The sequence below is a fragment of the Dendrobates tinctorius genome, unplaced genomic scaffold (assembly GCF_039654945.1).
Source record: "Dendrobates tinctorius isolate UK_male_01 unplaced genomic scaffold, ASM3965494v1 ptg000161l, whole genome shotgun sequence".
Lineage (NCBI taxonomy): Eukaryota > Metazoa > Chordata > Amphibia > Anura > Dendrobatidae > Dendrobates > Dendrobates tinctorius.
Window position 1 is genome coordinate 8,582,501 of NW_027361828.1, and position 15,541 is coordinate 8,598,041.

At 40.0% G+C, this 15,541-nt stretch overlaps 1 protein-coding gene across 5 annotated transcripts in view; it reads right to left on the minus strand.

The window, feature by feature from the left end:
- Positions 1-15,541, minus strand: part of ANAPC10 (anaphase promoting complex subunit 10) — a 126,698-nt gene that overhangs the window by 32,378 nt on the left and 78,779 nt on the right. The window contains exon 6 of one of the 5 annotated variants that reach the window (XM_073549797.1): positions 13,710-13,786. The exons of the other annotated variants lie outside the window; for them this stretch is intronic. Within the exon in view, the coding sequence (XP_073405898.1) occupies positions 13,710-13,786 (77 nt within the window). The remainder of the gene's footprint in view (positions 1-13,709; positions 13,787-15,541) is intronic. 5 annotated transcript variants of the gene reach the window in all.

A 15,541-nucleotide genomic window follows, 5' to 3' on the forward strand; every position in this document is an offset into this window, starting at 1 on the left:
GGGGCTCTTGCAAACGCTCTCGTTTCCAGCCGTTTCTTGCATTCAAAAAGTCAGACAGTGCCGCTTCCCTTCCAAGCCCTGCTGTGCGTCCAAACACTTTTTTCCGCACATATGGGGTATAGACATACTCCAGAGAAATTGCACAACAAATTTTGGATTTTTCCTGTTGTTGAAAAATATGGGGCTAAAGTAACTTTTTTTTTTCTTCACAAAAAGTAAAAATGTTAAATTTTTTTCCTTCGACATTAAACTAATTTCACCTGAAGGGTTAATAAACTTCTTGAAAGTGGTTTTGAGGACTTTGAGGGGTGCAGTTTTTAGAATGGTGTCACTTTTTGGTATTTTTGTCATAGGCCCCCCAAAGTCACTTCAAATATTATGTGGTCCCTAAAATATGGTTTTGTAAATTATGTTGGAAAAATGAGAAAAAAAAAAAAAAAAATCACTGGTCAACTCTGAATCCTTCGAACTTCTGAACAAAAAAATATTTAAAAAATGATGCAGATGTAAAAGTAGACATGTAGGAAATGTTATTTAATTATTTTGTGGGTGTGACTGACTTAAGAGCAACATTTTCACATTTGTTTCCTCAAATTAGTGATATTTTCAAATATGCGAAAATAATAACGACCCAAATTTACAACTAACATGAAGTGCAATATGTAATAAAAAAACAACAGTCTGAGAATCACTGGGATCAATTCCAGAGTTATTACTACATAAAGTGACACTGGTCAGATTTTAAAAATTTGGCCTAGTCTTTAAGGTCAAAATGAGCTCTGTTGTAAATTCGCATTCTGGCCTCCCTCTGGTTATTACTGAAGGTAGTGGAGCTGGTTAGATTGACAGAGGGGTTGCGAGTTCTCTTTCTGGGCTCCCTCTGGTGGTTACTGGAGGTAATGGGGCTGATCTGATTAACCGAGGCTTGCCACCTGATAATGAGGATGATGATTGGAGATCTGGGGTTTCAGATTGGGATTTAAGACAGCCGACTCCCTCTATCCCTGATGGTGATTTTCTTCTTGCCTCCTGAGGTCTGATGTTTCCAGCTCAGTCCCTGAATGTTCAGCTAAGTGTTCATTTGCTATTCTGTTTGCATTTGATCTGGTTTTGTCTATCTCAGTTTTGTGTGGGTCAGCCAGCTCCGGCTGGGGCTGTGCTGAATCACCATCCATATTTTACTGCTTGTGCCAGTTTGTTTTTGTCCCTTATTAGATTGGCCTCTTTTTGCTCTGCTTTCAGAATATACCAGAGTGCTGATATAGTGGGCGAAGTCGTGAGACTTAAGTGTTTTTTGCATCAGACGTGTTGGACTTTTTGCAGGTTTTTTTTGCGTGATTGCAGACAGCGTCTTTCCTTTCCTGTCCTGTCTAGTCAGTGTGGGCCCCATCATTTGCTCAGTCTATTTTCCTGCCTGCATTTGTGTTTTCATCTTGTCTCACCGACAATATATGTTTGGGGGCTATCTATTCCTTTGGGGTCTGCTCTGGGGCAGTTTAGATTTCCCCTTTCTTTCTTTAGGCTTAGTTAGCTCTCCGGCTGTGCCGAGGCGTCTAGGATCATCTTAGGTACGCTCCACGGCTACTGCTAGTTGTGTGGATAGGATCAGGGATCTGCAATCCGCTTAGTTACCAACCTCTCTGGTTTTCTGTGGCTTAGCTTGGGCTTACTCTCCTCCTCGATGACCCAATCATAACAGAGCTCCGTCACTAAGGGGTTAAGAACCAACTTCAAGAATATTCGTAGGGATGACACTTTATGGAATACTGCAACGTATATCACTTTATATGCATAAACTGGGATACAACACTAGGTGGTATAGCGATTTTTGTAGTATAACTCTGTATTGAATAGCAGTCTTTTAAGTCATCGGTCATGTGAATGGAGCCATGAGAGTACGTCTATGAGAGTGTATTCCAAAAGCTTGAAAGTGAAAGTCAGTAAGATCAACCCCACATACCCCATAAATGTGCATGCAGGTCTTTGAAATGTAATTGACACCTTTATATATTCTGTTGCTGCACTCCTCATATTGCAAACATCTGAACCACTGAATGTACAATCTGAACGACTGAATGTACTAGGTATACGGAACACTTAAAAAAAAAAAAAAAGTTAGGAAAACTGTGTGCATGAATATATTTCAGACATTTTCTCGAAGATAGTATTTGATGCTTATTCACTGCTGGTGAATACGGACAATGTAATATCCATCCGCCTATATATGCCGTTACTGCAGGCTCAGCATACCACAACTTTGTAATCCCTACCTTCTTACTATTGCTGAATTACCAATATCTGTGTTCACCATGGCCTTCAAAAAGATTTATTAACAATATAAGTTAGTATGTCATGATCACAGATACAAATTTTGGTATAATACTGCCTACTGTATATGTCCTTAATGTAGATTTTGCAGGTATTGGAGACTGTTCGAGAATCCACACAATGTTTTCAGGACACATCTGAAAACACTTAATACTACATAGATAATTCCAGTCTATTCTTTCCACAAAAATTGCAAACTAAATTATAGTAGTTCCAAGACAAATTGTTAACATGTATCACTAGACTAAAAAAATAAAACTGAAGAGCTAAAAACATTGTCAAGTGCAAAACCACAACAATTTAACATATGCTGCAGAAAGTATTAATGACAAAAGCATACCGCTAATCCTGCGAAGGCCAAACACGCCTCACCAAACCAATGTGAGTGGAACAGTGATAATTTTTATACCAGATATGTTCATAATATTTGACCATAACTCTGAAGCCACTGTCTTGAAGCCACAACCTGCACCACTAGAAAGTAATTTAGATGAAGAACCATAGTCTATTTAAAAGGTAACCTAGAGACCGTGTCAGGTTGGCGCCATTATACCGATTAGGGTGAAGAAATCCGTCTTGTGGTTGTTTAATCTGTATTTGTAGTTTTCAGTTAATGATATGCTTGTGCTCCAGGGCGGCCTGTGGGGAGGGGTCTTTAAGTGGTTCTCGGCTTAGATATTCATCTGTATGGCTTATGACAGGTCACTGATCCATCTGTGACCTGCCTCCTATTTTACATAGAACATGCTTTGAAAATAAAAAAAAATTCACAATCATCAGGCAGGTGGGCACCCTTCGCTGTAGCATGATATGGTGGATAATATGACTTTGTTTTATTTAGACAAAGGTTTGTTTGGAAAACAAATAATATATATCTCAACCAAAATGGCGCCGGTGGCACCATCTTGTTGGAGTCAATTTTTTTATCTAGCTAAATGGCGCCAACAGCGGCGCCTGCACTGTAGCATCTATCAGAATGCGATAGAAGCTACTGCGCAGGCGCGGACGCCGGTGCCATTTTGATTAAGAAAATTTAAACAGGCATATAATCCACCATATCATGCTACAGTGAAGGGTGCCACTGCATGCCTGATGAATGAATTTTTTTTTCCAAAGAATATTCTATGTATTATGTAAAGTAGGGGGCTGAAGGGATCTGTGACCTGTCAGAAGCCATACAGATTAATATCTAAGCAGAGCACCACATGAAGACCCCCCACAGCCCCACCCGGAGCACGAGGATTTCATTAACTGAAAACTACAAATAAAGATTAAACAACAACCACAAGACGGATTTCATCAACCAAGGTATCATTTTAAATCAGTATAATAGCGCCAGCCTGACACTGTAGTTGACTGAGCACAATCCTGCTGACAGGTTCTCTTTAAATGCCCTATTGAGATGTAAAAGGTGTTAACTCAGTTATGTTTAAAAAAAAACCAAAAAAAAAAACCACAAACTGAGCTTAACTTACCCTCCCCGAGTTCAACGATAGGTCTCCACCGCTGCCCCATCTGCACTGGCAAAGCTGCAGAGCTCAGTGAAGGCTGCAGCGTTGATGTGAGGTCACCGCTGCAGCTAAGAGACTGCTCAGTTTTTTTGTTTCTTTTTAACACGTAGCTGAGCTCACGGCCAGACATTTGGTAAATGGATACAACCTGTTTAATGAAGCCGAGATAGCAAGAGGGGCTGCTGATGTGCCATCCACTATTTATGAAGAAAGTGGTGCCCAGTTACACTATTCAATGACATCAGCCTCTGTACTGGATTATTGTGCTATTTCACTAAGTAATCTTCTTAAGCGGCATTGTACATGAAAATGTGGTCATTTTACATGGGCACACCAAACGACTAACAAGCGGCTATTAACAATACAGCAAGTTGCTCACTGAAAAAACATGTGGCAAAAAGCCACATTACTGGTGGTAGCACAACCTGTTTACACAAAGGCAGGTATTGCTGACAAAAGAAATATACATGCGTAAAACATGCAACCGATGACAAGATTACGCATTTTTTTACGTTTGGTTTTAGAGCCTCTTCTCAGTGGGAAATGATCCCACATGTAAAAGGCCGTTACAGAGGTTTTTCAGTAAAGTATGCGCCACTTCCCAGTATTTAAAATACTTTTATTTTATTCTAGTTGCATTAAAATATAGGTTGGTATTCCAAACAGAAAAAAGCAGTTTTGCACTCAAGACCCTCTTCTTGGTCCTCACTGGGCCCAGGAAGAAGTGCGTGTTAAAAAGAGGATCTTTCACTGGGCTTTTTCATTTAAAATGAGGAGCTGATTGATACCTGAACAGTTTATTGTCTATGTCCTCTATTCCAAAGTTATGATTCCTCGAATAAAAAAAAGAAAAAAAAAAAAAAGATGCTAATTTTTCTTTCAACCAACTGGGCGTATACCAAGAACTTCTCTGTTGACGTTTGCCTTTACTCCTATCTGAAGCTGGTCAATAAAAATATGGCCACACCCAGAGAGAACATCAGTGGTATACGTTCAGTCGGTTGAATCTGCATCGTTATTACTAGGGTGGGGGGGGGGGGCATACAACTTTGGAACTGAGGGGCACAGAATAAAGATAAATAAAAAAAACTGATTCAGATTTAGTATATCAGCACTAATTAGAGGCAGTATCCTGTATAACTGAGGAGAAAAAAAAAAATTATGAAATATTATTTTCAAGAGCTCAACAGTTGTCAGTATTTGGTGTACCTGAATGCCTCCCCTAAATGTTTTAATGCAACTGGAATAAAGGCTCAGCATTTTAATTAATGATGACTACCACCTTTATCCTTTCCATCTGCTAGAATTTATTCTTTTAAATTGAACTATATGCTATTCTGATGGTGAGCACAAAGCTGTGAAACTGTAATTAAGAAATCGTGCAGCGAGTGTGCCAGGACTACCCTTGAATGGGCTGTTTTGTTTGTTTTTCGGTTTTATTTGCATCCTCATATTAAAAGGGAATCTGTCACCCCATTTTTGGACTATAAGTTGCGGCCACCGCCATCAGGGGCTTTTCTACAGCATTCTGTAATGCTGTAGATAAGTCCCCGATGAAACCTGAAAGATAAGAAAAACACGTTCGATTATACTCACCGGGGGGCGGAGTCGGGTGCGGTGGGTGTCGCGGTCCAGCGCCTCCCATCTTCATAAGATGATCTCCTCCTTCTTGCTTCTCCCTTGGCTCCTGCACACATGTACTTTATCTGCCCTGTTGAGAGCAGATTAAATTACTACAGTGCGCAGGCGCCGGGAAAGGTCAGAGAGGTCTGGCGCCTGCGCACTGCAGCACTCTGCTCTGCCCTCCATAGGGCAGAGAAAGTACGCATGCGCAGGAGTCGAGGGAGAAGCAAGGAGGAGGACATCATCGTATGAAGATGGGAGTCGCCGGATCGGATGGCGACACCCATCGGACCGGACCAAACGCCGGGGTGAGTACAACCTCTTTTTTCTTATCTTTCAGGTTACATCGGGGGTTTATCTACAGCATTACAGAATGCTGTAGAAAAGCCCCTGATGGCGGTGGCCACAGCTGATAGTCCAAAAACTATTTGATCATTTACATAAGCAGAAAATCTCATGTTTCTCAACTGTTGCAATCATTCTAAAATAAAAACAGTTCTATGCAATGGAAATGTGAAACCCTACAAACAGTGCTTATTGTGGCTTTTCATTACTTATTTGGTTTAATTTTAGATGTGTAAAAAAAAAAAAAAAAGTCACAAAGGATGTTTTGTTGTTTTTAAAACACATAAAAAACGGAGTTTCCTGCTAGGAAGAAACAAAAGCTGCAAAAAAAGATTTTAAATGTTTAACAGACTTAAGTTTCATAATTATTTTAAGGGATATTTTCCAGTTTTGTTAGTAATACTGCTTGCTCCAAAACTGGGTAGAACTGTAAGGAGATGGACATATTGCCCACTTTCCCCCTTTAAGAACACACATATTGTTGTATTGTATGACGTGAACTGTGATATGTGTGAATAGTGCTGGTTTTCTGCCTGACAGTAGGGAGAGTTAAAGTTAATGATTGGAACTAGTCCAGAGTGCGAGGGGAATAAGGTGCAGAGACAGAGACCGTTATCTGTCAGGAAGTCAGATAGGGATCAGGATGCAACAAGAACAGAACTAAAGGGGGCTTTACACATAGCGATATCGCTAGCAATATCGCTAAAGCGTCACCGATTTTGTGATGCAGCAGCGATATTGCTAGCGATATCGCTATGTGTGATACTTACCTCCGACCGGCTCCCCCGCTGACTATCGCTGATCGCGCGAGATCGTCCATTTCTTGTTGGCCGCTTCCTGCTGGCGCCAACGAGCGACGCGTGCATGCGGGCGGGCGGGCGTCATCAACACCGCATCTGAAAGGTAAATAACGACCGCTGCTACGTCGCTGTGAGATCTGCCTGTTTGGCAGCTCACTAGCGACCATTTAGCGATGCACCAGTGATCCTGACCGGGTCATATCTTTGTCGGGATCCCTGGTGCATCGCTAAATGTAAAGGGGGCTTAAGGTTTAGGCAATAAGCAGTGCCATATGACGTGAGTGTCCCAAAGAGAGACAGACAGACAGTGGTTAGCGTGATCCTGAGTAAAGAGACAGAGGAGAAAAAAGAAGTTACTGAAGAACACAGAGTGATGCATCTGAGACGAGTCCTGGATCAGGACGCCCAACAGTACAGTCCGAGAGTTTATAACTCGAAAATGCAACAGGTCAGGAAGAGAGAGACGAATGTGAGATGGAGCGTGCCGTGCCTCAGGCGGGAGTCCCAAGCCATCCGTAGCAGAGAAGCTAAGTATCGTCCATATTGGCAAACTAATTCCCTTGTGGGGAAAGATCATCTGAACCAAGGGTTGAGAACAGGACTCTCACTAGCTGACTGCAGTTCTGAGCTGGGTTGCAATGAAGTAAAGTGAGATGATGGAGATAGACACCAAGTAAGTTAAGAGAAAGGAACGGAGACTCTGCGTGGAAATGCTCTGCATTGTGAAGGAAACTTTTCTCAGGCCGTGTACCCGCTATCTACTGTATATAATCCCCACCAAGATATTGTTCAATGAAAAGTTTATTTTTGACTGGGTGCCTCCCCTCAATGAACTGTTCAACATCTGGTCCTGGCCAACTTAAGTCATCAGTGACATGTGGCCTGCAATGGAGTAGCACTCCCATAGCACAAGTGCACACACCCAGCCAGGACCCCCACCTGCCGGGGAGTAGGAGACTAGTACCTCGCCCACAGCTACCACGTTACAGAACCATTCTAGTTTTTAGCCAAACACATGACTGAAACAGCTCTAATTATCATGGAATCAGAAAAAAGGTTGGAAATAATAGCTAAGACTGAAAGTCCTGCAAATATAATTGACACTGGCAGTAGGAAAGATATTGGGGCTTCAGTTTCCTTCTTTTAGATAACTTATTTAAATAATAATTATTATTATCACAGCATTGCACAGAAGACTTTAGGTAAGCATCTCTATTTACAGATAAAAACAGAAATAAGCCGGGAAAGGCCACCTTTAAAAGATCTTGGCTGTATCAGGACATGGGTTATAAAACAAAGGACAGAATTGGCAGAATGCATGCCTGGATTTACAGCCTTCATAAATGCATCAAGACTATATAGACGAAAAAAATCAAGATGAAAACAGAACTCACAGGAGGGAGGAAAAATAAAAAAAAATATCAACCATCTTTACGTTCCACATAACTTTTTTTTCTTTTACTCTAGCAGACCTCCTGAAGGAAACGTGGGGTCTGGAGGCAGATGAGCCACATGGGGAGTCCTGAAAAACAGAATCTTCTGTTCAGATTTCCTGACGTTACGAGACTATTTGAATAAGAAATTCATTTTAGCAAGAGGAAACCAACAACGTCTGTTTACTGGAAATGAAACCAACTCAAAGAAAGAGATACCTTTAGAAAGCAAAGTCAGTTAAAATTAGCGGCTGCTGTAAGCACAGCGCGAGCCTATAAAATAGATCCGGTGAGCATGTAAAATCCACTAAAAGAACAAGCAAAGAAGAAATGTTAGTGAAGTCCAAGAACTGAGAGGGTGGCAGGATCACTAACCATCTTTAGGTCATATAGAATGTTTCTTAAGAATACACCTTCAGTAAAAGAAAAGTCTTATATTCAACGGTGGAAAAATAAAGCCAAAACAATATTTAAGAAAAAAAAAAAAAAAAAAAAAAAATCACACTGACCACCAAGCCTCACATTAGATGGACACATACTATTCAGTAGAGATCGCTTGTCAGCAATCATCTTATTATAAAAGGAAAGAATACCAGATCACAGCTTTCATGATAGGTCATCAGAAAATTATCTTTTAAGTTTTTAATATTAAACAGTTTTAAAAAGGGAGTATGTCTGCATAAAATACTGTTACAACCATGTGGAGAGGTGCTTGGTGAACTATTAGCAACTTCAGCAAGTTTAGTCCAGATTCCCACCTACATGTTTCCTTCTCACCTCTGCCCTTTTCTGGCTTTTGTAAAACCAAAATGTGTCAATCAAGGAAGAGGGTGTGGATGTAAATGCAACCAAGTAGGTGGGAAGGTGCACCAAAATGTTTGGCCAAGACAAGATGTCATGTACACACTTCCCAGCTTGTGATGTGGATGTGTCTGCAAAGGATAATTTATCTACTCTCACTCAATCCAGCACTCAACTTGTTAGAGGCCAGAAAGTTAAGCATAAATCACATCCTCAACATAGACTATGCACCCCGGATGCGCAACAAGCTGCCACTACTCAAACATACAGGGTGAGTAGTCCCGAAATATGTTATCGTCCGACAATCTAAAAAATGCAACACACACAAAGGCTTTTTGGATTTTTTTTTTTTTTTTTGAGTATAAAACTAATCTTTAATATAATACAGTGCTTACAAGAAAAGATATTAAAAAAAACAATTATGCAAAACAGTTCTAAAATAAAAAGACAGGGATAACAAATACCTAAATGTTTCTGTCTACAGTCATCTGTTTCCTTGAGGGAAGTAAATAGATTATGGATCACAACCAGCATAGGCAGTCCCCCAAAAGTGAACAACTTTCTTTTGCACAACCCAGCTATTATATACAGTGAGTATGGAAAGTATTCAGACCCCTTTGAATCTTTCACTCTTTGTTTCATTGCAGCTATTTGGTAAATTCAAAAAAGTTCACTTTTTTCTCATTAACGTACATTCTGCACCTCATCTTGACTGAAAAAAACAGAAATGTAGACATTTTTGCAAATTTTTTAAAAAGAAAAACTGAAATATCACATGGTCATAAGTATTCAGACCCTTTGCTCAGACACTCATATTTAGTTACATACTGTCCATTTCCTTGTGATCCCCCTTGAGATGGTTCTACTCCTTCATTGGAGTCCAGCTGTTTATTTAAACTGATAGGACTTGATTGGTAAAAGCACACACCTGTCTATATTAGACCTCACAGCTCACAGTGCAAGTCAGACCAAATGAGAATCATGAGGTCAAAAGGAACTGGCCAAGAAGCTCAGAGACAAAATTGTTGCAAGGCACAGATCTGGCCAAAGTTACAAAATAATTTCTGCAGTACTCAAGGTTCTTAAGAGCACTGTGGCCTCCATAATCCTTAAATGGAAGAAGTTTGGGACCACCAGAAGTCTTCCTAGATCTGGCCGTCCAGTCAAAATGAGCAATCGTTGGAGAAGAGCCTTGGCGAGAGAGGTAAAGAAGAATCTCAAGATCACTGTGGCTGAGCTCCAAAGATGCAGTAGGGAGATAGGAGAAAGTTTCACAAAGTCAACTATAACTGGAGCCCTCCACCAGTCGGGCCTTTATGGCAGAGTGGCCCGACGGAAACCTCACCTCAGTACAAGACATATGAAAGACTGCATAGTGTTTGCTAAAAAACACATGAAGGACTCCCAGACTGTGAGAAATAAGATTCGCTGATCTGATGAGACAATAATAGACCTTTTTGTTGATAATTCTAAGCGGTATGTGTGGCGAAAACCAGGCACAGCTCATCACCTGCCCATTACAATCCCAACAGTGAAACATGGTGGTGGCAGCATCATGCTATGGGGCTGTTTTTCAGCTGCAGGAACAGGATGACTGGTTGTAATTGAAGGAAACATGAATGCGGCCAAGTACAGAGATATCCTGGATGACAACCTCTTCCAGAGTTCTCTGGACCTCAGACTTTGCAGAAGGTTCACCTTCCAACAAGACAATGACCCTAAGAACACAGCTAAAATAACAAAGGAGTGGCTTCAGAACAACTCTGTGACCATTCTTGACTGGCCCAGCCAGGACCCTGACCTAAACCCAATTGAACATCTCTGGAGAGACCTGAAAATGGCTGTCCACCAACGTTCACCATCCAACCTGACGGAACTGGAGAGGATCTGCAAGGAAGAATGGCAGAGGATTCCCAAATCCAGGTGTGAAAGACTTGTTGTTTCATTCCCAAGACGACTCATGACTGTACTAGCTCAAAAGGATGCTTCTACTCAGTACTGAGCAAGGGGTCTGAATATTTATGACCATGTGATATTTCAGTTTTTTTTTTTTTATACATTTGCAAAAATGTCTACATTTCTGTTTTTTTTTTCAGTCAAGATGGGGTGCAGAGTGTACGTTAATGAGAAAAAAAAATGAACTTTTTTTGAATTTACCAAATGGCTGCAATGAAACAAAGAATGAAAAATTTAAAGGAGTCTAAATACTTTCCTCACTCCATGTACTTGACCCTGGGCTCGGTTTTCCAGAACCGCCTGGATAGAACTATTTAAAAATTGCTGTTTGCAACTCGATTGTGGGTTAATTTAAGGGCCAGGGGCTCTGCATTTCAAATATCCTGTGTCTCTAGCTAAACCAGCATTCATCTGCCAGGAAAGATGCAGGCTCAGCTGGTGAGCACGCACCAAAAGGCAGGCTTAACTGGTAGCCTCTATGCTGTAAGACTTCAGGCAAATCAGCCATCAGCGTCCGGGAAATAGAGCTGCAGTTACAAAGGCTTCAGATCTACAAATAGTTCTTCAGCCTCATTTGTATTCCAATTCAAATGATCATATCTCAGCAACTTAGAAACTGACTGGCCATGTAAAGGTATTGCTGGACTTCTCTTTGAGCTACATGCACATATAAATACAGCTCTGGCTAACATTAAGAGACCACCACATCAAAAACCCTGTCATGGGCAGCCCATTCTCCAGACCTGAACCCCAATGAAAACCTCTGGAATGTAATCAAGAGAATGATGGATAGTCACAAGCCATCAAACAAAGAAGAACTGCTCACATTTTTGTTTCAGGAGTGGCATAAGGTCACCCAAAAGCAGTGTGAAAGACTGGTGGAAAGCATGAAAGCTGTGATTGAAAATCATGGTTATTCCACAAATTATTGATTTCAGAACTCTTCCTGAGTTAAAATATTAGTATTGTTTCTAAATGATTATGAACTTGTTTTCTTTGCATTATTTGAGGTCTGAAAGCACTGGGGGTTTTTTTTGCTTTTTTTTTATTTTGTCCATTTCTTTTCAGAAAAAAAAAAGAATTTATTGCATGGAACTTCGGAGACATGTTGTCAGAAGTTTGTAGACTAAAAGAACAATTTAAATTTTACTCAAAAATATACCTATAAAGAGAAAAATCAGACAATCTGAACATTTGAAAGTGGTCTCTTCATTTTTGCCAGAGCTGTAGTTTGGGGTGTAAAATCAAACGGACAGACTCCTTTTTAATCATGAACAAATTCTGCTTTATCATCTTTAAATTTCAAGTTTCTTTAAGGTTAGAAAGAGCAGGGATTCCCTAAGAGTGTAAACTTTCAAGGCTTCCCTTATGAAACCCATACTTTGCTACGTCGCCCAGAAAACTCTCACAAACTGACCATGGACCTGTTGCATAGGAGCAAACACAGCAACACCAATAGACATTGTCCCCTAAATCTGCCACAAGACAAAATTATTTGGTATCTGACATTACAAAGTACTAGCACATGCAGAGCAAATGTCAAATACTTAACAATACACAGACGGAAAACAATTACACTATCAAACGTCAAACTTAGCTAAAACATTATAAAATGGATTTATTCTGTCAAAAAAACAGGAATAGGGTGCTAGAATAAAAAGGACAACACACAGAGATACAAAATTTATACTGAAATTTTACACAGGAAATTATAAAATGACTGATTGTCTAACAATCAGAGTATGTAATAAGGATGTAATTATAGCCACACGTAAGAAGAAATCTTACCACATGTACCAGGTATCTTAAGGTCTCCTCTCCAAGAATTTATAATAGAATAATAGTATAAAATTAACACCTTCCAGAGAACCTTCACAGCACTAAAGCAACGCAACTCTGACATCTAGTGGAAGCCAACGGTGGCCTGGGTGTCCGCATGAGGACCAGCACTCTTCTACAGCAAGAAGAGCTGAAATCGAACATCACTGATGGGATCTATATTGTTAGATTAGGTATATTAACCCCTTAGTGAACACACCTCAATGCGCCTTAGTGACCAGCCTTTATTTGTACAAGTTACTCTCTCCTCTTAAGTAGTGTTAATTTTTTAAATTATGTGAATATATCATTTAAATGTTATTTTTATGGGCGTTTTGGGTTAGAATATAACACAGCAATTTTGTATATTTTGCAATGCAAAAATTTAAGAAACAATTTTCTGTTTAGACTATTACTTTTTACATTTAACACCAAATTAATTCTCCAAGTTAGTCCAATCGTGTGGATACCCACTGTGTAGGTTTTTTCTGTGATCTTATTTCTTTAAAATACATATACATATTTTACATAGGTAGTTTGCCTACAAGAAATCATAAAAAATTTCAGGGAAACTGTTTTTATTGCTCATTTTTTCCCCATTTTTCTTGGGTATCCATAGAAGAACGAGCTGCAGGAGAAATTGCAATAGCGACAGAAGCCACCAGCAGAGTAGAACTCGTTTGGCTAGAACCTAGCAGCAACGCTATGCTGAGTAAAGCCCCCATGATCATGTGATCGCCCCGGTCCAACAGAAGTATCTGAAATGCAGATACTTGTGTCTGTTGCACAGTGCCCACTCAGCACTAGGTTGACGGCAAAAGAAAAGACAGAAGCGGTAATCAACCGCTTCTTTTGTCTTCTCAGAGACCACAGAAATACAGGAACTAGACATGTTCCTAGCAAACTGCAAGATCTTTAACTCTGTCCTGTAAATTTACAATAATGTGGGGTTAAGCCCAGGACCAAAATGCCACTATTGGATTAGGTACTTTCTAGACCAAGTATGAAAAATTGTGGGGCACTAACTTTTTGTTATTTAACATGAAAGAGACCCTTTAGTCAAAACTGAAAAATAGGGATTTTTGTGCACTCACCGTAAAATCCTTTTCTCCGAGCCATTCATTGGGGGACACAGACAGTGGGTGTTATGCTGCTTGCCACTAGGAGGAAACTAATTAAACCAGAAAAAAGTTAACTCCTCCCCTGCAGTATAAACCTTCTCGCTGGATGAGATTTCTCCAGTTCGGTGAAAAAAGCAGTAGGAGCTTAAACAGTCAACAATAACCATAACTATGTCAAAACCTATGAATGCTACAATGAGCCAGTAGGCTAAACAGGGTGGGTACATCAAACTAGACAAAAGTTCACATATTAAAAGGAGATCCTTGTTTGGTGCATGGATTGGCATCTCCTTTTAATATGTATTTTATTGTCTGTATACTCCTGTGTCAATAAAGTTGTAAATTTTTATGGCTGAACTTCTTTGTCTAGTTTGATGTATCTGAGTTTGAAGTGCCTTCCTTTTGGGATATTTTGTAATGAAATTCCTGTACTCTGTTACAGAAGTTGATGGTCACTATGAACGTTAAAGCCAGAGATTCCAACTGGCTTACATGTATTGATACGGTTTTTAATGGAGATGTCGAACCTTGTAATACTGTGGAGGACCTTAAACACAGCATGAAAACAATTAAAAAGAGAAACAGGATGTGGTGGACAAAAGCTTCCCTGGAGAACTATTTGGCCAAAAATCTTATCCCTAGAGGGCTTAGAGTTAAAATCATGCCTTCATACCCAGTAGAAGATTTGCATTTTAGAACCAGGTGGGAAGAAGCCTGTAATTTATGCTCAAGGTCACTTATTGAGCTCTTAATTGGAAATAATAAAAAGAACCTTGACAAATTGGAGTCGGACAATGAGCTAACAAAAATTAAAATATTGGAAAAAATATCAGGATCTGAGGCTGAAGCTTTTAATAAAGAAATGGAAGCCCAAATTAATGTTTGGGAAAAAGAGGTTAAGGACACTAAATCCAAAAAGTTCCAAAGAGATCTTAATGACTTTAAAAGTGGTATGGTATACAGGTGGCAATCTGATAAAAGGGATCGCCATGATACCACTAGGTCCTCCTCAATTTCTTCCATGTCATCTAGAGAAGACATTAGCATCCCTCGTAACAGAGTTTATAACTTGAGAAAAAAATTTAAACAAGAGGAGAAGTGATTATTACAGGAAGAAAGATAGAAGAGTAGATCTCCCCGTCTCCTCAAGACCACAGGTAATTAACTTATCGGATGTGGTACTTACACCACCCCAGATGGAGGTGCTTAGTCTTGGGCTGTCATTTTCACCAACTGCTCCATTCGACTCTTTTTCAGCAATAAAAGATTTACATCTGTTTGCACGAAAACTTGTACTTAAAAAACTGCATGACAAGAATAGAAATGGAGACGAATGGAGCACAAAGGAACTTGAGGCCATTGCAACTCTGGATGAACTGAGTGAGGAGAATAATGTACCTGATGTGGGGGGTAAGTTTATGCCACCAGTTCCCAAGAAATTTCCCCCCCTTAACCTATACCCTAATGTAGAGCTCTTTGTGGACCTGGTGTCCAGGGAGTTTGAAAACATCACAGCACACGTGGAGCATGGCAATCTCACCTTTGTCAAAGGAAAGCATTAAAAGAACTAAAAAACCTCAAGGAGGTAGTTATTAAGCCTGCGGACAAAGGTGGGAGTATTGTCATCTGGCCCACCACACTCTATGAAAAAGAGCCCCAGAGACAACTAAGGGAAACGGTATGTTATGACAAATTGACATTCAATCCTACGATAAAATTTCATCGGGATATTATGATGATTTTGGACAGGGCTTTTGAAGTGGGACTCATTACCAAAGAACTGAGGGACAATCTTGAACCGGCTT